At 41.1% G+C, this 21,824-nt stretch overlaps 3 protein-coding genes across 19 annotated transcripts in view; all 3 read right to left on the reverse strand.

The window, feature by feature from the left end:
- Window positions 1-657: 657 nt before the first annotated feature.
- Window positions 658-12,615, reverse strand: nphp3 (nephronophthisis 3). Of its 3 annotated transcripts, none has more exons than XM_034706106.1 (28): window positions 12,562-12,615; window positions 10,455-10,835; window positions 10,245-10,370; window positions 10,014-10,164; window positions 9,719-9,871; window positions 9,457-9,590; window positions 7,760-7,920; window positions 7,520-7,676; window positions 7,318-7,392; window positions 7,066-7,236; window positions 6,865-6,968; window positions 6,622-6,736; window positions 6,393-6,536; window positions 5,239-5,336; window positions 5,021-5,123; window positions 4,819-4,901; window positions 4,410-4,545; window positions 4,015-4,179; window positions 3,832-3,926; window positions 3,620-3,742; window positions 3,342-3,531; window positions 3,007-3,248; window positions 2,767-2,842; window positions 2,551-2,678; window positions 1,655-1,895; window positions 1,415-1,540; window positions 1,189-1,304; window positions 658-1,102 (listed from the first exon to the last, which is right to left on the reverse strand). In XM_034706106.1, exons 2-28 carry the CDS (start codon window positions 10,776-10,778, stop codon window positions 934-936), a joined length of 3,906 nt encoding a protein of 1,301 aa, XP_034561997.1. In that variant the 5' UTR covers window positions 10,779-10,835; window positions 12,562-12,615; the 3' UTR covers window positions 658-933. The 3 variants fall into 3 exon arrangements, with proteins under 3 accessions (XP_034561997.1, XP_034561998.1, XP_034561999.1); XM_034706107.1 differs by having other exon boundaries at window positions 12,306-12,576; XM_034706108.1 differs by lacking the exon at window positions 12,562-12,615 and adding an exon at window positions 11,712-11,781.
- A 1,171-nt stretch (window positions 12,616-13,786) lies between these two features.
- LOC117829094 (uracil nucleotide/cysteinyl leukotriene receptor) lies at window positions 13,787-15,536 on the reverse strand. 2 transcript variants are annotated; one of them, XM_034706642.1, is made up of 2 exons: window positions 15,493-15,536; window positions 13,787-14,833 (listed from the first exon to the last, which is right to left on the reverse strand). In XM_034706642.1, exon 2 carries the CDS (start codon window positions 14,809-14,811, stop codon window positions 13,882-13,884), a length of 930 nt encoding a protein of 309 aa, XP_034562533.1. In that variant the 5' UTR covers window positions 14,812-14,833; window positions 15,493-15,536; the 3' UTR covers window positions 13,787-13,881. The 2 variants fall into 2 exon arrangements, with proteins under 2 accessions (XP_034562533.1, XP_034562534.1); XM_034706643.1 differs by having other exon boundaries at window positions 13,787-14,858; window positions 15,493-15,530.
- A 476-nt stretch (window positions 15,537-16,012) lies between these two features.
- The window catches only part of si:ch211-285f17.1 (sickle tail protein homolog), a 117,899-nt gene continuing 112,087 nt past the window's right edge, over window positions 16,013-21,824 (reverse strand). For 2 of the 14 annotated variants that reach the window (XM_034706493.1, XM_034706495.1), the window contains 4 exons: window positions 21,185-21,265; window positions 20,982-21,083; window positions 18,783-18,926; window positions 16,013-17,721 (listed from right to left, as the gene is read on the reverse strand). In XM_034706493.1, coding sequence (XP_034562384.1) covers window positions 17,158-17,721; window positions 18,783-18,926; window positions 20,982-21,083; window positions 21,185-21,265 — 891 coding nt within the window. In that variant the 3' untranslated portion in view covers window positions 16,013-17,157. Of the gene's footprint in view, window positions 21,084-21,184; window positions 21,266-21,824 lie in introns of all 14 variants that reach the window. The other 12 variants (XM_034706502.1, XM_034706500.1, XM_034706494.1 and 9 more) reach the window with 10 other exon arrangements.

Below are 21,824 nucleotides of genomic sequence, written 5' to 3' on the forward strand. Positions count from 1 at the left end.
TGAAACACAGAGTGAGTTCCTGGGAATGCATACTAGTTTAGTTTTTTATTAAGATTTCAAAATATTATTTAATATAATTTTTTTCCAAATACATCACTGGCCTGATTTGCACAATCCACCTGGGACTTCAGTCCGCGGTCGAAACGCAGACAACAATGGGGGCACAGGAACCTTTTAGTTCTGGGGAAAGTAGTCTTGGTCGAAATGCACCTATCTTGTACCATCTTGTTTCTGCAGCAGCACAGAACAGACAGACTAGTAACATATGTGTTTTTGTATTAAGTGAGCAGCTGTGTGAAATGCACCAGCTTGAAGACGAAGAGAGTGGTTGTTATTGTGTGCAAAATAATAAGTATTGTTAGATATTTTTGATGGTAAAAGCTTAACAAATGTACGATCATGCATCACAGGTGCTTCTCATCCTTGAAGGCCACTTCGGGAGGGGTGAGCAAGGGAGCGTTTCAATCTATAATCTAACTGCTAGATGTTGCTAAATATTCCCATTTCTACACACTGTACCTTTACATTTACTGAAGAGGGTTTCCTTGTTGCTCAATTTTAAATTTAATTTTAAATCAAATGATTCACAATTATCTAAAGTATTGAAAAAGTGCATAAAGTAATACCTGCCATACAGCGGAGAGAAAACTGAAAGTGTGTGTTTGTTAGTTTAATGGTTTATGAAATGTAAATCCCTCATGCTTATGTTTGAAAAACTTTTGAATACTTTGTAAAAACACAGGTTTCACAGGCTGACACTGCTGACTTCTACACATACTGGCAGGTACAGTATATCTGACCAAACCCTACAACCTCCATCGCAACGGTCACAGTTTGAGCACCACAATGGTTCCTTTATGATAGCACCATTGGGTTGAATATTTATAATACTAGTTTGTGTTCTATCCTTCATTCATGCTTGGCTGATCAGAGTCACCTTGAGGCATGTGGGAGGGGAGCAGGTCCCCTGAGACTGAAGGTGTCCCCGCTGGAGGAGTGTCGAGACGGGGCGTTCCCGCACACCAGCGATGGCTCGGCCTCCTTGATCTCCATTGCACGTTTGTAGAGCTCTGCTGCTTTCTCGAAGTCACCTTCTTCATAGCTGTTTACAAAAGGGAATACAAACAGAGGGATGATATAAAAACGAGTGGAGATAGAATTAGCTGGATGTGAACTTGAATGTTTTACCTTAGCACAGCCAAGTTTTTCAGGGTCTCTCCGACTCGTGGGTGTGAGCGCCCAAGACTGTCCTCGTATACTTTAAGTGCTCGTTCATAAAGAGGCAAGGCATCACTGTGCTTCTTCTGCAAAGACAAACAAATACACCTCAATCAATTACACTTTTGTAACAGTCAAACAAATATACAAGTCAGTGATTTGTGGTGTAGACTGAGTAAAGCAAACACTTTCTCACAAGTTGGCAGTAGATCACAGCCAGGTTGACCAGTGCTGTGGCCACACTGGGGTGTTTGGGCCCAAAACTCTTCTCCCTGATCTCTAGAGACAGCTCATACAGTGGCACCGCCTTTTCCAGCTTTCCCTGTTCAACACGCAAACACATCCTCCATCAACAAACTGAATTAACTTTGTTACAGACAGACTACTTCAAAGAACAGAATATTCAAGTTTCAGTGTCAATAAGCACGTGTCTCACTCTGCGTTTATACAGCATGGCCAGGTGTTTGAGTGTGTATGCCAGAGAGGGGTGATCTGGAGACAAGGCTCTCTTGCGGATGTCCAGTGCCCTCTCATACATGTCCTCGGCTGTCTCATACTCTCTCCTTTCTGTGTGCAGGGCAGCAAGGTTGTTGAGGGACTGAGCACAGTCTGGGTGATCTGGGCCGAGGACACGCTGACGCATCTCCAGAGAGCGAGTCAGGAAAATCTTTGCTGCTCTAGTGAGGGTAGAAAAAAGGGGCCATTAGATATAGTGGTACAAATTAAATAGAAAGTGCAGTTTAAAGAAGACAGCTATATAGACAATATCTGTAATGCAAGAGTGAATTAAGCAGAGATTTTCAGAAACTTCTTGAATTGTTTCAGACATTTTTAATGGAGAAGTTTTTTTAAAATTTATTTCTATATCAAGGTGCAGAAAAATTATATACTTTATTTGCAATTTTTTGGAAAGTTACAAGAATTTTTGGGAAAATTTTAACCAAAAATTTAGTGACACTTTCAGTTATTTTGAAAGATGCACAACTGAAATTGTACAATGAATGACAATTTTCTGAAGGAAATACATTTTCAACATTTTGCAGAATTTCTGGGAATTTGAGGATATTTTAAACCAAATCTTTCTGGATTTTCTTCTAAGTTTTAGGGATTTGTTTTTTTTTTAACATTTTGCAGAATAATTCAGCAATTTTGGGAATATTTTTGGAGTCCTTGGAATCTTAGAAAAAAAGGGTGTATTTTGGAAGCCTACAGGAATTTTCAGCACAAATGTTTAGACTTTTTGTACATTTTTGGAGACATTAAATGAAGACTTCGGGGATATTTGAAACGTCTCTGCCCGTGTGCATGCCAGCTGTTACATGTGCCCCTTACTCCAGATTGTTTTGGAGGTAGTACAAGACGCCCAGCTCATTAAGTGTCTTGGCACAGTCCGCTGAGTCTTTTCCAAGGGTCAGCTCCTCCAGCTGCAGGGCCCTGCGCCTCAGCAAAGTGAAGCCATACTTAAAGGAGAAGACAAAAGACATGTCAACAATATGACTGATGAAGTGAGGATGACTAAACATGTGAGAATCTGTGAAATATGCTCACCATATGACCTTTCTGGCGGGCATTCTTCTGACGGATCTTCACAGACGTCTTCATGAGTTTCTCTGCTTGTTCGTACCTGATAGTAAAAATGCCAGGTGAGCCATTAAAAGTGTCTTTGACAGAGTGTCAGTGACATCAACACAGCTGGGATACTCTCGCTTAGCACAAAGCTTTGAAGGAGAGACCAATAAACTATAATATGAACATAATGCATGTCAACACCGAGAGAGAATCATTTACTTGTTTTGTTTCTGGTAGAGCATGGCGAGGGACTCCAGCTCTCGTGCCACGCTCGCATGCTCGGCTCCATATGCATTCTCACTTATCTCCAGGGCTTGCTTGTACAGCTGCTCGGCGTTACCGTACTTCTTCCACTGAACATAAACTCCGGCCAGCTGGTGGAGGGAGCGAGCCACGCTGGGATGGTCTGGGTCCAAGGCTGTCTCTCTAATCTCTAGAGACCTTTGTAAAGGGGCAACAGCCTATAAGGACGGGCACAATCAGACAAATAGGCAGTTGTTAAAATAATCCTCTTCTTGGCAGAATTCAAAGCACATATGAGGAGAATTTTCTACCTGACTGGGAAGGCCCAGGTCTTTAAGGAAACGTCCCAAGGTCTCGTACAAGTTTGCCAGCTTGGTCATGCTGTCTTCACTCTCACAGCTCTTCTCGTAGTGTTTGAGGGAGTCAAAGTACTCGGTGGCCATGGAGCTTTTGTCTTTGCCCACATATTGCCAATAGGCTAGCAGCTCAGAGAAGTGACCCCTAGAAACAAAAACAGTCAAGGAAAAAACCTGTAAGACTGAGTAAATATGGCTTTGTTGTGCCAACTTGTGTGTATGCATGTTTGTACCTCTTGTAGAGGTTTTGGGAGACAAACAAGTTTAGGAGGCTGAGCTGTAGTTTAGTTTTATCCTCCTGTTGTAGAAGCAGCCAGGGCAGCTCATCTGCAACACGCCAAGTCACACGATCCTGACTGAACAGAAACAAAACCAGACGACTTGAGTTAAAAAAATTTAACATTTAGCTTTGATTTAAGAGCTGAACATGACTTGTCTGAAGCACCTGAGTTGCTGACTGAAGTAATGTATGAGTTTCTCTCTGTAGGCAGCTGAGTTGCTTCCTCCCCCAAGGAACTCTGACCTCACAGATTCCCAAGCCTTAAAAAACAGACAGGATCATTGGATGACACATAAAAATATCTCTGATGCATTTTTTTGTGTGCACTTCAATATTCTGGTCACTTACCTGCAGGTGTTGAAAGGTAATAAGACCACATCGGAGTGTAACAATGCAGAGTCTGTTCAAACAATGGAACAGAGAAGAGAGAACAGGCAGCTCTACGTCTGGGAAAAGATCCTGCACCTCCGATTCACTTATTCCATTATGGCTGGCACACACGAGGCACAGTATCTGTGAAAGAAACAAAAAAAGACATATTGTTCTGCAACTTAAGAGAAGAATTCCCACGATGGTTATGTTAGGGAACAGGAGGGCCTATTAAACAAACAAAAATGCAAAGTATAAAATGATAACAGAACTTGTTTTGGAAAATATGTAATATGATATGAACATAAGCAAGTTTGCAGGACACACAGACACTTAAAACAGAAAGGAGTTGTTATTTTTTCGGGACATGTCACCTCTCTCATAGCGTGTCGCTCTCTGTCCGTCTTTAGGGAGGTTAACGTCATCTTGAGTGCCAGGCGGTAGAGGGACATTGTGTCCTGACACTGCAAACACTGCTCCAGGCTCTTCTCCAGCGCCCAACACGATGCACTGGTGGACAGAAACAAAGGATGAGGACCAAAATGCTGACTCCTTTAAAGGCCATACTTTGACACTGATCACTTTATCTCTGAACATTACATTACATTACATTAAAAAGTGTTTAAGTTTTTTTCCTTTAGAAGATGGTATACATGAAGATGGTATAAAACACGTACACACAAACACATTTTAAAGGGCTACAGTGATGATAATAGGACAATAAAGAAGCTGTGAGACTAATTTCAAAGAGTCAAACTGGTTTCAAAAAAGCACTTTGCTAACCTGGTAATCATCCTTGCCAAAAGCGTGACATACAAAGCATTGCAGGTGGATGCAGAGCGACAGTGCCTCTCCAGCTTCTTCTCCTGGAACAAAGACAAAACATCAAAGCATTACCTATTCACCAAAAACAAACATCTCTTAAAATGTCTTCACTTCTTCTAAAATTATTTTTCAAAAGGGGGATAACTGGATGTTTACTGACCTGGTCCTTTGTAAATTTCAGATCCATACTCTGACACTCTGTATTGACAACGCTCCTGACCTCTCTGGGGCTCAGGGGGTCTAAGTGGAGCGTGGGCCACAACCTAAACAGATATGATCGTGGAGTTTTGAAATGGTAATACAACAGAAGTTTTAAGGAGTAACATTTCAAAACAATAGTCGGTAAACTGATTTAATTGAAGTCAAGTGTGTTCTCACCTCCAAGCTTGTGGACATGTCTCTACATTAACAGACACCACCACTCTGACGTTAACAGGGAGAGGGTCAATCAGCCACTTCATGTGTCTCTCTGCTTGCTAGAGAAAGGAGAAAAATGCAAAGAAAGAGGGATTATTTTAAACAGTACATAACCATAATATGCCTTTTTTTGGTTCAACCAGAAGGGAGAACTCTGCAAAAACTCAAAATCTTACCTAGTGAAATAATCTCATTTTCAGTTAAAATGTCTTATCCCACTTGATTTAAGATACATTTACTTAACAAGTAACATTTAAGCAAGATAGAGGGACTTGTTTTAAGACAATGCATTATAAATATCTTGTTAAGTCAAACAATCTTCAAATTATCTTGTTTTGAGTTGTAATTTAGAAGAAACATGGTTTATTTTACATTTCATACATTTTTCAAGCTGAGATCTTATTTGTAGAAAACGGATAATCTTGATTTAAGACAAACTCTTTACTTGATTTAAGTAAATGCATTGTATTGGAGAATCGATCAGAAAACAGCTCCATTGATGAAAGAAAGAAAAGTTGTTGTTTTTAAGGGTGGGTTACAGTTTTCAGGCACTGTTTCTTCTAAATCAGATAAAAATATACATCCTCAAACTACATGCACACAATGAAACACCTACTTTTGAGCATAGCTGGCTTATCCTAAAAACCAACATGACTGAATATTAGTATATCCAGCTCACTATGAGAAGACATTATATCTCAAAATGCTCAAATTAAAGTTTGTAATCTTATTTCAAGTACAAGATGGTCTTAAACCTAAAGAAGTGCTGCTATTATACAACTCAAATTAAGGTGAATATATCTCAAATGAAGAAGTTGACATGAAATGTATTAGTGAAAAAATCTTTAGTTGAGTGAAAAAATATGAATTGTTAGCATTCCTGTCTTATTCTGAGACATAAGCTTTCAAATACTGGTAAAATATTGCTTAAAATAAGTTTTCCCTGCTAATTTTTAGATCACTGTTTTCTAAATATTCTTATTTTAAGAAATCTTACCAATCAAATTTTCACTTGTTCTATTGGCAGATTTTTTTTTGCTTATTTCAGGGTAAAGGTACATTGAAATATTTTTTTTTTCTTGTTTTTGGAGGGGCATTTTTTCCAGTAAAGTTACCTGTATTTGATCAATGGAGTCAATTATGATGATGATGTTTCCTTGATGGCGTGCTGAAAGTCTTTCAAGCCAGCGTGGGAACTCCTCCAAGATCTTACTGGGTTCCATGGACAAGCCGGAGATGGACCAGAAGTGCTGCAGGAGCTGTGTGTTAAGAAACAGAAAAAACATGTCCAGAGTTATTTAGCAAGACTGAGCATGTGCACAAGAAGTATGAAAGAGCCCTTACTTTCACTGTGAGGCGTTTGATGATGAGAACGGGTTCAGCGCTTGTTGAAAGCCGGCGACCAACAAAGTGATAAAGGAACAAGGTGTTGGGAGATTGCTTCTGCTGCTGCTCGATCCTAAACCGGATGAGAGTAAAAATTAGGAAGGCTACCAAACGTCACAAAATGCAAAAGTCTAAATTGTCTTTCAATACTTTAAAATAATTAGAGCACACTGGTCACATCATTCTCTATAACTAACTCACCATTTAGAGAGTAGCAGAGACTTTCCTGAGCCTGGGCCCCCAGACACCAGTAGAGGAGGAGTTGGAGGAGGAGCAGCAATCATGTCATTCAAACGATCTATGTACTGATGAAGGCATCACATACAACACAAATTAGAGAAACTGAAGGAAACAGTGTTATATAAAAACACAAAGGTAAAAAAGAGTGAGTCTCTGATCTACCTTCTGAAAGCCTAACTGTGAGTTTGTGCCACTACAGGCCTGCTGGTAGGATTCAATCTGTTCCTGCTCATCGTGCAGGTCCCACAGCACATCTCCAGAGTCTTCCTCGCGGCCCTCCTCTATCCCAGACTCCTTAGAGTCAACATCTGCAACTTCAAGACCCAGCAACTCCTACATGGTGGTAGTTAGAGAAGGGAGAGTTAAACATTGCAGGCTGTGAATAATGCAAACACTCATATGGCTGAGAGATACCTGTTTGATGACTTTCTCCAGCTGAGCATAAATGAGAGCAGCCCCCTCCTCTGCAGAGCCACTATGATCCACAACCTGGATGTCAGGAAATAGAAAAGATCAGAAATCACAAACACCAACTCAATGAACATAAACCCTTTTTTTTTATCCCATATTGGACGCCTTCTAAAATAGCTCCTTCACTCAATAGGCACGTACAAACCTTGACTTTAGCAGCCTTGTCTGCAGCATTAACGCTTTCTAACAGTTCCCTGGTGGGTCCGCTTAAACTGTGACCCTCTTCAGTCCTGAGGTAGAGCACCAGTGGGTGGCCATCTGGATTCTTCACAAAAGCCTCCTCACAATCTTCTGCTGCAGAGCTGCACAGAGCAATCAATATCAGACACTGTATAATTATATAGTCAGCAATCATAGCTACACATGGAGATCAGAGATACTGTACCTCGTGACTGTAGATTTGAGAAGCAACACACACACAGAGCTTCTTTCTATCTCCTGTTTGCGCTCCGCAGAGTACGAGGCGGCATTTTCCTCGGGGAAACAGACATTAAGGTAGAAGTGGCCAAGACCCTCACATAACCTCCGTAACACAGGAGAGTGTTTCTGTAAGAGAGGGATAGTATTTGAAGTTTTTCCAGGTAAGGCTTCAACAGTGAAACCGCACAAAGGTTCTCTCAGAGTCAGACATTCAAACTAGCCTTAAGTTAACCTAATGACTGCATTTTTTTATGTAGATTAAGGGTAACATAAGACTCCTACATTGAAGCTTTAGATTCTACAATTCTACAATTTAATTTAGCAGACGCTTTAGTCCAAAGCGAAGTACAACACAAGCAAGAATTTAGACTGGAGGGAAAAACCTTAGTAAGTGCAACAAAGTGCTTCAAGTTGATTGGCCACAAGTTCTGCCATCTAGTGCCAGGTTTTTTGTTTTTTTGTTTTTGTTTTTTTAAGATAAGGTTGCCACAGTGCTAAAGATTCAATAAGAGCTGGGTTTTAGACCTTCTGATTCATTCTACCCCTGAGGACAAAGAGGAGAAGGGTCAGGTTAAGTGCCTAAGTGTTCCCTGAACAGTTGAGTCTTCAGACATCTCTTGAAAGTAGAAAGGGACTCTGCGGATCGTAAAGAGTGAGGTAATTAATTCCACCAGTTGGGAACAACAGAGGAGAAGAGTCTGACTCGAGATTTAGAGCCATGCTGGGTTGGGAGCACCAGCCGTCTTTCACAGACAGAGCGTAGTGGGCGAGAGGAAGTGTAGACCTGGATGAGAGATTCCAGGTAGGCAGGAGCCGTTTTTGTCACTGTTTTGTAGGCGAGAAGAAGAGCTTTGAATTTGATTCGAGCTGCCACTGGAAGCCAGTGAAGAGAGATTAACAGCAGGGTGACATGTGCTGTTTTGGGCAGGTTGAAGACCAGACATTCTGCTGCATTCTGGATCATCTGCAGAGGTTTAAATGTACACGCAGGGAGGCCTGCTAGAAGATAGTTGCAGTAGTCAATGCATGAAATCACCAGGGTCTGTACCAGAAGTTGTGTGGCCTGTTGCGACAGGTAGGGTCTGATCCTCCTGATGTTGTAGAGGGCATATCGACAAGACCGAGCAATCAAGGCCACATGAACCTTAAAGGTCAGCTGGTCATGAATCATGACACCCAGATTTCTGTCAGTTTGTGGGCACAAGTTGATTAGTTTCAAGCATGACACTCTATGCTGTCAAGAGAGACACCTTTATTACCTGGTCATTCTAAAACATGAAGTCCTTCCTTGACAAAGTCCAACATAGTGTTACCTAATGACTAATGTTTCTTAAGTGGGAGTCCTGGTATCCTTGGGGGTATTTTGGAGAACTGCAAGGAGCTACTTTAGATAAAAATGTTCAATCACAATTTGAACATGATCAGTCCTAAATTGATTATTCTACAATAAGTTCACTGAAGTCCATACAGATGTTAACTGGTTGTTAAATAGACATATTAATTTAATACAATAGATTTGAATGAATCATGGCTGATGTACACTTGGATTTTTTTAAAAGTCTTGCGTTGAATACTTCAAGAAGTGTCTGTTGTATTAACTTTGCTGAACACTTCTATACCCCAAAAACTCTATGAAGACTCAAGAGTGTGCATTTAACCAACCTTTATAAAGATGTCAAGCTCAGCTTTGGTCTCCTGGGTAAAGATTAGGTAGCAGCGAACTGAGTTACTCCATAAGGCCTGGGGCACATGAGGGGAGACCTGAAGCAGACTGGCCACTGCAGCATCCCAGTCATCTGACACAGACACATAAACAAGAGAAAAGGTTTTGGGACACACTCATGAAGAGATAAGTGAAGGCAGATTTTAAAAACTCTAAATAAATTTTAAAAATCTTGTGATGTCTGTTTTGATGTTTACTTACCTCTGCTCACATTTGCAAAGGGTCCCTCCACATCTATCAAACTGTGTGCAAACTCCGGTCCTCTGAAGGTCTGCTGCAACTGCATCATGCTTCCCATAGAGGGCTCACTTCCCAGTACACCACCAGACCAGTACTCACACTGTGTTCCTGCAGCTGAGACATCCAGTGAACAAGGGATAAAGTATTTTTTTTATGATCTCAGCTTCAGGAACAAAGCCACAGCTTTTGTATTCTGATGAAAAAAGTAATAATGAATGAATGAAACATCCCTTCATTGTTGATTTCTCTATCTCACCAGTAACTGTGGTTTGGTTGTCATCTGAGTCAGAGTCATTGGGGTCATAGACCTGGATACCCTGAGCCTGCAACTGCTGTAATTTGGCCTCCAGATCCCTCTTGGCCCGCAGGAGGTCCTGAATCTCCTTTTCTTTTGTCTCCCGGAAAATCTGCGGGTTAGCCGAGTGATTACGACTGCAATCATGACCTATCAAGAGAATACTACACAGTAACACATGTTGCAGTTTACCTTAAACTGTCTTTTTACTTTGTCCCGGTCATGTTCAAAGGTGGCAGCCCTCTCCATAGCTTGGTACTTTGCTTCAAGAGCGCTCTCTTTTTCTCTGAGGATCTTCTGATAGGTTTTCTGCAGAGCCTGTGGAGAAGAGCAACTTCATAACAACTGTTGAACATCCACAAACCTTAGATGTTGTAAACTAAACTCCAGTTGAACCAGTACCTGTAGCTCAGCTCTCAGCCTCTTGTTCTCCTCATCCAGCTTGGCCTCCTTCTTTTGCATGGACGAGATCTCATTATTCTTGCTGACACGGAATATTTCGTACTCTTTGCGGAGTCTTTCATATTCAGCTGCATACTCCAGATCCACAGAACCTGTGGATTTAAAACTGGCCCCTATCACCCGAGGTGCTCTGCGGAAGGAGCTGCGCAAGAGTCGGGCTTTGGGCTTCACCTCCACTGGGATCTCACAGGCCTCCCCACCTTCACCACCATATCCATCCTCGATCACCTCTCCTGGGCTGACCAGAGAAGATGCAGTGCCCATAGTGACAGCCTAAGCTGCAATAATGTGCTTAGCCTTTTTGGTTGCCCATCGCTTTCCCTGTGTCAGAACAGAAACAAAACAGATGGAGGTGTCATTTAGGGTTGCCAACTGTCCCGTATTAGCCGGGACATCCCGTATATTGACTATTAACTCTTGTAAATATAGCAGACTGCACTCTACAGATCCTAGATCAGATAAAACGGCAGTGGCAGATCATGTGCCAATCACACCGCCTGTCATCCAATCACAGGCCCCCTCACACGCATCAGTTTTTAAATAAATTAGATACTGTATGTCACTGTGCTTTGCCTTTTATTACCGGTTGCACCTATCATGTACATCAATGTTCCTTATATGCTGTTGCACACTGTCCATCTTCTTTTTTTTTTAAGTTATGTTTTTGGCCTTTTTGCCTCTATTTGATAGGATAGCTGAAGAGAGACAGGAAATGTGGGGAGTAGAGAGCGGGTGAAGACGTGCAGGAAATGGTCGACCGGCCGGGAATCGAACCGGCATGCCCTGCGACGAGGACTGTAGCATCTGTATGTGGGGCGCTTAGACCGCTAGGCCACCAGCACCCCACACTGCCCATCTTTGTACAGTCGTAGACTCTCTCACTGGCTGATTTTTATTTATAAATCTATTCTTGGACTTCTCCTTACTTAATGTGTAGAAACCTCAGCCGATATGGCCAACGGTCTCAGGACATCATACAGTTGCAGGTCCCGAGAGTCAGAACTGAACTGGGCAAAAAGGCTTTTAAATTTTGTGCAGAAGGACTTGAAACTGACACATCTTGTAACTCTGGGGGAATTCAAGTCAATCATAAAAGACAGAGAAACAAGCTCAATTGGATCTTGTGATTGCACTGTGTAATCATATAACCATGTGAATTTATTTGTGTTGTTTTGTGCGCTTGTTGTGTGTTGTAACCTGTTTTGTGCTGCCGTCTTGGCCAGGCCACTCTTGAAAAATAGGTTTTAAATCTCAATGAGTCTTTTACCTTGTTAAATAAAGAAAGAAAGAAAAAGAAAGAAAGAAAGAAAAGGAAAGATCCACATGAGGTAACATAATGATACAGTAAGGATTAAAGGGAATATACACACTTTCTGCATTTCCAGTTGAATCAGAATATGAATATACACTGAATTCACACATCATGCTCACACCACCATAGCACCGTGCACCTGTCCCTTATTTAGTAGTGAAAAAGATGTCAACCCTAAAGTCATTTTCAGTGAAGTATGATTGTGATTGGCATCTCTGTGTGTGTTTAAGTAGCCTGAAAAACATCTGTGCCTTTCGAAAACCTTTATACTTTTACTCTCAGCTAACAAACTCCAGTGAAGTGGTTGTTCCTGGGTTTATAACCAATGTATCTCCAAAAAATGACGAATTAGTTCATGAAAAATAAATGATTATTCTGTATTATAAACCCAACAAAGCTTGGAGTAACGTTAGTCATTGCTCGTGGTACTTACAGCTACAAAGCTAAATTTGTTTTAACGACGGTAACAGATTACAAACCTTAATATGAAGAGAGGTATATTTTGTTTTCATGTTTCTGTATTTCTTCTGTCCGACAAATAACGGTACAGAGAGAAATGCTGGGTTAGCTAACATTGCAGAAAACGCTGTTTGACACGTTCGTCTCGACATTTTAAATTTGACACACTGAAAAACTAACACAGATACTTGTTCTAGCCTCGACGAAGTCACAACTACAACCCTTTGTCTTCATGTTGGTAAACAAAGCGCGTTAGACAAACAAGAACACACTCACGGTCCGCTCCCTGCACAGCTTCTTCCTGGCTGCCGTGGTAACAAGTCGATGATACGGGTGCCCGCGCAGGACAAACAAGGCAAACGTCAATTTCTTTTTGAAATAATAGTTCATTTGTAAAAACAAATATCTCCGTTTTTATACATTTTCAAAACACATATTTCTTTTTTATATATATGTCTTATAAAGTTACATATCATAAGATACATCTTATTAGTAATGTCAGTTTGACTTAGTCACAGCCACCCAACTTCAATTGATTGATAATACCTAAAGCTTTTAATAGAAAAAATGTGTTCTGAAACAATTCTTACATTTTTTAAAAGTGAGTGATCTGTTTTTGCTAATGAACTCTTCAATTGCAAACACAAATAGGTCAACTGATATTGTGTGTGGATATTATAGTGGAGAATTATTGCCACATAAACAGTAGAAATTGTATCCTCAGACTGAAACAGTACTAGGAAGTTTGGTATTTAACGTTAGACTCTGAACATATAAAATATTTTCTGGAAGAGGATTAAGGCCACTGAAAAAAAAAGAAAAAATTATGGTCCAATTTTTTTATTCTTAATACTCAGAGAAAAAAGTCAGAGTTCTGAGATTAAAGTCAGAATTCTGTGATTAAAGTCAGACTTCCTTAATCTCAGAATTCTGACTTTTTTCTCAGAATTCGAACTTTTTTCTCAGAATATTAATAATAATAAAAAAATTGACCTTCATTTTTTTTCAGTGGCCCTAATCCTTTTCCATTATATTTATACTGTCAATGCTTGTGACACGCAACAAGTTTTTAAAGGCATCCAAGTTTTGAAAGAAATACATTAAATAAAGAAATCAAATGCTGTAATTTCCATACAAACACTTCAAACAAAAATAACCTAAAGTGTCTGAATTTAGGAATTACTGGATAATCATTGCAAGTTATACTTGTTACTACTATGAGGCCTTTTGCAAGTTGAACAAATTAAGAACACTGTCAGTCCTCATTTAAAATATTGATTTAAAAGGCCATTTAAACTTGTGCCATACAGGTCAGAGAGTACTAAGTGGATACTTTAAATTTACTGTAATCTTGATCTAAACACAGGAGAATTGTATCAGTGTGCACATGCTTTTTATCAGTAGGAGTAGGTTATGCAAAGCAAGTCTCCATTTATTAGCAGCAAATTTTTGGTTAGTTTGCAGTTACATGTTTTATTTCATTATACAAAAAACACACTGATCCAAGGGTTTCAGATCATTTTATTAAAAGACAGAAAAAGAAAACAACTTTGTTTTAAAACATTATTTTATTGCACAATGTTGATTGCTCATTGATCATATCCTCTCTCTTCTCTTTTTGCAGAACAGCTGACACAGTTTGTTTCTGTATGCTTGGTTGAGGAAGAAATACATCACAGGATCCAGTACACAGCTCACACAAGTCAGTGCAGATGTGATCTTATTGGCTAACCTAAGAGACTCATGACTTGCAGCAGTTATATCATCACCAATATGACTTTTGATGTATAACACCCTGCTTACATGGTAGGGCACGAAAGCCAGCAGGAAGTTTATCAAGATGAGGATGATCATTTTTATTGCTTTATCTTTCACAGGTCGTTCTTCCTGTTGCCTGATGAACCTCAGTTTCATCAGAATCAGGATGTAGGAGACCACAATGGTGGTGAGGGGGAGAACAAACGCCACAACTGTAGAAACCAAAGCGGTTGGTGATGTCTTTTCTAAGTAGAGTTTGTTGCAAATGCCAGTTGAATTGTTAGTCAGATCCTGTTTGGAAAAAAGTATAGGACTCATGGACACAATGATTACCACCCAAAGTATCCCAACGACTACCTTTGCATACACAGCTTTCCTAACTAAGTGTGATTTTAGAGGTAGAACCACAGCCAGAAATCTGTCCAGACTGATAAAACTCATCAAGTACATGCTGCAGTACAGGTTTAAGTAAAAGAGGAAGCCGGCTAGTTGACAGGCAACATGTCCAAAAGGCCAGTGGCTGTTCGACAGATGATAAACTATGCGCATAGGTAAGATGAGGACATAAGAGATGTCTGCTACAGACAGGTGTCTGAGGAAGACCTTAGACGGTGTTGTGCTGTCCTGGTGGAAAAAGGCCCACAGCGCCAGAGCATTCCCAGGCACAGCGATGACGAAAATGAGGATGTAAAATGCAGCAAATGCAATGTCCTCGAGGTGGGAGTCACTGTCATGGTAGTCCAGCCTGTCAACCTCAGAGATGTTCATTGGTATTGTGGAGACAGTCAGCCTGTTGCAGCATAGACACAAACAACCTGTTGTGAGTGAAGGCCCAGTGGGTGAAATACGTTTCTTTCATTGACTCATCCATTCATTCACTAATATTCTAAAACTGAAAGCATACAAAAGATGAGTCGCATGATGTTAGATTGTGTCAGCCCACAAGCTGCATCATGTGGAGATAGGTTTCTTTGAAAGAGGAACTGCTCTTGAGAGGCACCAGATAGGCAGGAGATTTTGATCAGTTGAATTCAAACACAATTTGGAAGGGATAAAACAAGTTACATTATCAGATAGTTCAATTTTAGATACATGAAACACTGACACGGCTGCAGATATTGCCTTTGTTTTTGCTGGACAAGTTTGTTTGAATTAAATAAAAAACGTCTTCAGCCTTTCTTTTTTTTTAACCATGAACAATGTATTACAATTTTTTTAATAAAAACCTTTATTACACTGATGTGATTACCTGCAAAATATACCATTTGGGTGAATTCAGTGTCACGAAGCTATGAGAAAAAACGATACTGCTAAAATTGAAATGTCATCTAAATTACAGCTTTGTAGTTTAAGCTCAAGCAGGACAAAAGACATAATGTAGAATAGTTATTAATCTAAAAGCTTATGTCAGCAATGATTAATATTACACATATTTATGTTAATTCTTACCTGTAGTTGTATTCAGAATGGAGATCAGATGATCAAGTGGAAGTCAACTGCTCTGATGTGTTGTGCATCTCTATTTCATATTTATACACAGGAGAACAAGCACACACACACACACACACACACACACACACACACACACACACACACACACACACACACACACTCACACTCACACACACACACACACACCCACACACACACAAAGGACTAGCTAGAGGTTTAAATGTCACTTCAAATACACAACTTCTACATTACACATAAGAGCCAAAGCAGCATATTCAAGTATTTTGTGAGGAATTTGCAAAATGATCACCAAAGCAAGAAAGTCAAGACAAGAAAGGTGGCCAATTAATGGTTGGTCCACAAGTATTAACCCCGCTCCACACGCACACACACGCACACACGCACACACGCACACACACACACACACACACACACACACACACACACACACACACACACATTCTAACAGGTAAAAAACACAGGAAGCCACTGAGGCAGGAAATAAACCATGGAAGCCCAATGCATTACAAGCATGCAAGTCTTTATTTTTTGCTACTCCAACACAGTTTTGTCTTTAGCACACTGCTCTGTTATAGTATGATTTAAAGCTTTACAAAATGAGAGAAAACCAGATATTTACAAAATCTATCTGTGCAAACATCATTCTTTTACACCACTCTCCTAAAAGTATTTGAAAGGCATGCATACAAATAAACTTTGGTATGTTAAAAAAAACTACTCATTTTCTTAGTAGAAGCATCTATGTACACGTGGTAGAACTGATTCATCACTTTGCTTTTAGTACAGTTTACATTTAGACAACAAGACATGTTAACTTAAATTGAGACCAGCAGTACGAACACTGAGGTCACTCCACTTCAGCCACGAACACCATGTCCAGAGAGTGCATGTTAATTCCCCTACATCTTGTGACTGGGTTAAGCCTGAAGTGAGTCATTGTACAACAACTTTGGCAAATAGGCACACTAAAAAGAAAACTGGTATTACTCATGAAACCACATCTGTAAAAGAAATTGGCAGTTCATATGGTCAAAAATGAGAAAATACTCTTAGAAAACAGAGGTTAACAATGAGTTTAACTTTAAAATGTCTGTATACATTTTGTATACATTCAGAAAAGGCATTTACAAGGGTTTTGTTGGATGTCTGGCAACATAAGAAATATAGAAGATTAAATATACTATTGTTATTCAATCTCTGGTTTGAAAAATAAAACAAACTTTTTACAAGGTATGTTGCGATTGTACATCAACTCTATATATTCTCTATATTCATAGTTACAGCAAGAAAAATAGATTTTCAACACCATGAGAGCACTTCCACTTCAACTACAAAGTGGTAAAACTAAATATTTTTTAGTTCCATTACAAAATATTTTATCAGAAACATCTGGTACACCTTCGAGAAAGAAGCAGAATCCAAGTATGTCGTTTTCAAAGTTGGGGAAATGCAACTTAAAGGAGATAGAAGCATTGGTGTGAAGATGCCAGTGTCAAAGAAAACATGATTTAGGAGAGTGCATTGTGTAATACTTACAAAAAAAACCACACAGACAAAATAAACAACAAGCCAAGAGTTTACAACATGGAACATGACCTGGTCTACCTGCTACTGGGTAAGGCCTGAGCGGCCATATTGGAGCTAGGTAGCGTCCTTAGCTGCTGTGGCTGTTGGGATGCAGGATTTGCCGCTGCTGCCGTTGTGGGACCTGTAGCTGGTGAAGCTGGGGGTGTGTATGGTGCGGATGCTCTTTCCGCCTGGGCCCAAAGGTGTGGGCGACAGAGGGGAGGGGGAGGAGGAGGAGGAGGAGGAGGAGGAGGAGAATGAAGAGGTGGAGGAGGAGTGCACTCGACCATTCTGAGTCTGCGAGGAGAACGAGAGAGCTTTACCTGTGTGCTGTGAGGGTGCGGGGAGTTTGAGGGATCCGTTAGACAGGGAGGGGATGTGGGAGGAGGGAAGGGAACCAGAACGAGGACTGTGAGAGGACAGGATAGAGGACTTTGTCACGGGGGAAGAGGAGGAGGAGGAGGAGGAGGAGGAGGAAGAGGAGGAGGATGGGTTAATGGGATTAGTAGCTTCTGAGTTTTGTGCACACTGGGAGCTGCCTTTAGTAGAGCTAGGATAAAAAGCAGGGATTTTAGAGATGGGTATAGTAGGGGAAGTAGTTTTATGATCCCCTCCCACTCTTTTAGCACTTCCGTTAGCCTGCAAACAGAGATGCCAAAACAGAAACTGGTTGTCAAAAAGACATCTGGTCAAATAAAACATATAGAAGGTAAGACGATGTTAAAAAAAACAAACTACAAGTTACACACATAGAAGCACACTATGACTACACAAACATTAATATTGCTAAGAAACAACTAAAAGACACAAAAACAACACTTACAGAAGCTCTGTTTTTAACTTGGTTATGTGAAAAGTGAGACAAATGAGGTCAAGAAACAGAACACTGCATGGGTTAGATAGCACAACAACAGGCAGGAAGGGCATCTCTATTTTTGGGTTGTTAGATCTCTTAGATAGTTGGGGCCTTTTCATAGAAATGTAGGGGGGAAGTTCATAAGGCAGAAATGCAAACAAAGGCTGAAGTGGGTTAGATGGCAGGGTTAGGAGATTGAAGAGTGAGAGCGGACAGGGAAAATGTGGGGGCAGTATTCCGCTGAAACTGATGCTGCAAGATAGTGAGTCGCTGCGAGGCCTCGAGGGTAAGGAAAAAAATATATCACCGTGAGGTTAGGAAGCTGTGCAGTAATGTTGGGTTTGGAGCAGAGGTGCATTGTGAGAAAGGAAGAGCCGAGCCCGAGTTGTCAGTTAGGGTTTTTTGTGTTTTGACAGAGCCGTAAGCATCCTGGGGATTTGGCAACACTCTTTAGGAGCTCAGCTGTGATGGGAACTGGAGATGTGATGACAACTCAGACGATGACAGGATAGGATTCCACTTTTCTTTGCCATTTTTTTTCCCTCTTTTTTTTTTGTTTTGTTTAGTCACCAACACAGTGAAACCATGAGCAGTGTGGACATGCAGAAGCATACAGTACAGTGATGTTATGGGGTAACAGTCAAGAGTCAAGCATGCCTTCTCATCAGAGCAGACTCGAGAGAAACATTAACAGATCCAGTCACCACTACAGTGGCTTTACTTTTTTTAAAACACTGAAAATTTCACAGCTTTGGTAGTCTTTTCCCGCTAATAACACATGCCTCAAGTTTTCCCTATATGTTTGCTACCTCTAGTCTCTGGTAAGGCCCTACAGTAAAACTACCTGTCGGAACTGCCTCTGAGCGTCCTGCAGTTTTTGCGGTTTTCCTGCTTTGTCTGTTGTACTCGGCGACTGCCTGGACTTCGTAGACAAAGGGACGGGCATCCGACTAGTAGGGGAAGCGACACTGGTGTTCTGCAAGGGGATCCAAACGAAAAACAGAACAAGAAATAAAACAAAAGAAAGAAAAAAACACACCACATAGGAAGTATGAAAAATCAAGGCACTTACAGAGAACTTCATTCAAAACCTCAAAATCAACACCAGTGAAAGATCATGCACCCAGTGAGACCATAACCTTTAAGTCAATACACAGTAGTACATGCATTCAAGGGTAAGGAAGGTATCAGTTTAGACATCATGAGTGTGTCTTTGATGATCAGCTTGCCACTTGCTGAAAACCTCAGTTTTTAGCAGTGAACTTAAGGAGAAATGTGGTAGCCAGGAACCCCAATAAAATGCCGATCCCCAATCATGTCACCATGATTTCACAGAGGGAGAAACACCATTTCAAACATTTCCAAGCACCTGTGGAGTGGATTAATGATTTGGTAATTTTGGTGGTTAGGGTTGAAGTGAAGGTAGACTGAAAAAAGAAGGACCCAAAGCCTCCCAGGGCAACAAGAGCTAGAGAGAGACCTGCTGTACGGTGCTGGGGGCACTGGGAATAGTGGTGGTGGTGGTGGTGGTGGTGGTGGTGGTAGTAGGGAGGACTACAGGGCGAGGGAGAAGCTGAGGTTTAGTCTTCTTCTGCAATGAATTTTTGCTTGGTACCTTAGGGCCTGACCCTCTGGATGTAGGGAGAGAGGAGGACCTCTTCAGCCCCACTCCTTCTGAACTTTTCCCATTGCCTGTTTTAGCTTCCTCCACGGAGGCTGGCTCCCCAGGGGAGCAGGGTCCCATCTCACTGATGGTGGTCTCCAGCTGCTTGATGGTCTGCTCCAGGCTGTCTAGAGTTTTATAGGTGTTCTTTCGGATCTCATTGGTCCTGCCGATGGAGTCGGGGTTCTGCTTCTTCGATGCTGTCGAGCCTGTTTCCGAGGGAGGTTCTGCTAAAGACTTTGATCGCACGATCTCAAATCTCTTCGCCTCTTTGTGTTGCCTGACAGTGCCATCACTCTCCTCCTCGTCTTCGTACACAACCACCTGTAAAGTCTTCTTGCCTGACTTGGTGCCAGTCCGGATAGCCTGGGTCAGCGCCGCCAGCTGTTTCTTGGGGAACTTAAACTTGAACTTCTTCTTACCATCCTGCTTGGCGTCACCATTTGACTCTTGCACACCATCAGTCAGCTCAGAGATTGACGATGAAGACGAAGATGACAAGCTAATACGGTCCACATTACCCCGTGAAGAGATGCTCTTTTTGCCATCAACAACTTCATCCCCTTCAGATTTAACATGCAGCCCACTGCTCCTTTCCGTGTCTGACTCTTCGCTTTCCTCATCGATGCGCTCTGCTGCCAGCATCCTGTCCAGTTCCTCTTCACATTCAAAGATGGTGGACAGGCGCTTGTAGGCAGAGCGGATGTCCATGGGTTCGTCAAAAATGATGATGACTGGCTTTTTGTTGAAGCCATTATCCTGTTGTTCAGTGAAATCCTCTGTGTTGTTTCCCCTATTTGACGCATTACCCACAGTAACAGTTTGGACGCTTCCTCTCTTAGCATTGACCAGTTCCTGGTACTCGCCACAAGACAGAGCCTGAACTTTAGTGTTGGTGATCATAAACGCTATGTTGTCAGGAGGTGGAGGAGGCTCTTCTCCTGGTAGGTCAGGACTAAGACTAGCCTCATCATTATCCTCGAAAATGTTATCTTTATTTGGATAACTCTCCTCACTAGGAGGCAGATTTGGTGGCGCAACAGAACTTTTACGCGACTCCTTAACGGTCGTTGTTGTCGTGGTCACCACAGGCTCAGGTGCTGAATTTTTAATAGTAGAAACATTTTGCTGGACAGCTTTAATTTTCTTTTCTGTATTAATTTTGTTCAGGATTTTCCCCTTCTCCATTTCTGTGCTGGTCTTCAAGGACTCAGAACGTTTAACTTGTTTCCTTGGAAGTTTGAATCCTTTAAGTCCCACAGGTTTGGGGGATATAGGCGGTGGTGTTACAGGGGATTTAGGTGGTGGAGACAGTGGTGGCTCCTGCTGCTGCTGCTGCTGCTGGCTTGAAGAATCGTCATTAACATTGACATTTGACACCTGTGATGGAGGCTGTGTGGGTTCTCTGTGTTCGGGGGTTTCCTCTGTTCCAGATGAAGGTGGCTGCTCTTTGGGGATCTGACCAGTCACGTAATAAATGACCTGAGAAATGAAGAAACGTCTGATCACAGTCTTTCCAATTCTTGTAATACATTAATGAAATATAGACAAAAAATATATTCATAAGTGAAAGCCATACGTACCCCCTGGCTCTGTCTGAGAGGAGTATTCCCATTTTCATCTGTGTCTGGATCTTTATCCTCACGACTGGGCTCTGAGCTCTGCTAGGACAGTGTGTGAGGGAATAATATTACTGTGCAACTGGTGTGTAAGGAATCTTTGGAGTAACTATGAATTCATATACACTTTACAGCAGCATGCACAGTATCAACACTGCATACAGTGTGAACTGCACAAATACTATCCTACTTCATACTATGACATCACTTTTATATGCTGCTGTGATATTTTATGCTGTACTAACAAATGCATGCAGGGAGATCTACTTCATGTTATCATTTAAAAGCTGAGACTATGCGCAGGTTAACTGCAGCAGTATTAGCTAAATATTAACGGCTACACCCTTTTTTTTCAACAGTGAAATTTCTCTGTGTTCTCAGAAATGTTTTTCAGGTTTAGGTGAATCTTGTTATTAACCTTTCGACATCCTGTTTCCTGTCTTCTTCATAAAGTATGCACAGGGGATACTATGCAAATAGGTTCTCACACTACTTACACATCAGTTATAAACTTTGAGCTACAATTTCTGCAATATAACATATCGTTCAATATTGTATTGTTTACAATAGTTACAACCCCAGTTCCAAAAAAAAGTTGTGACGC

This window comes from Notolabrus celidotus, chromosome 17 (assembly GCF_009762535.1).
Source record: "Notolabrus celidotus isolate fNotCel1 chromosome 17, fNotCel1.pri, whole genome shotgun sequence".
Classification (NCBI taxonomy): Eukaryota; Metazoa; Chordata; class Actinopteri; order Labriformes; family Labridae; genus Notolabrus; species Notolabrus celidotus.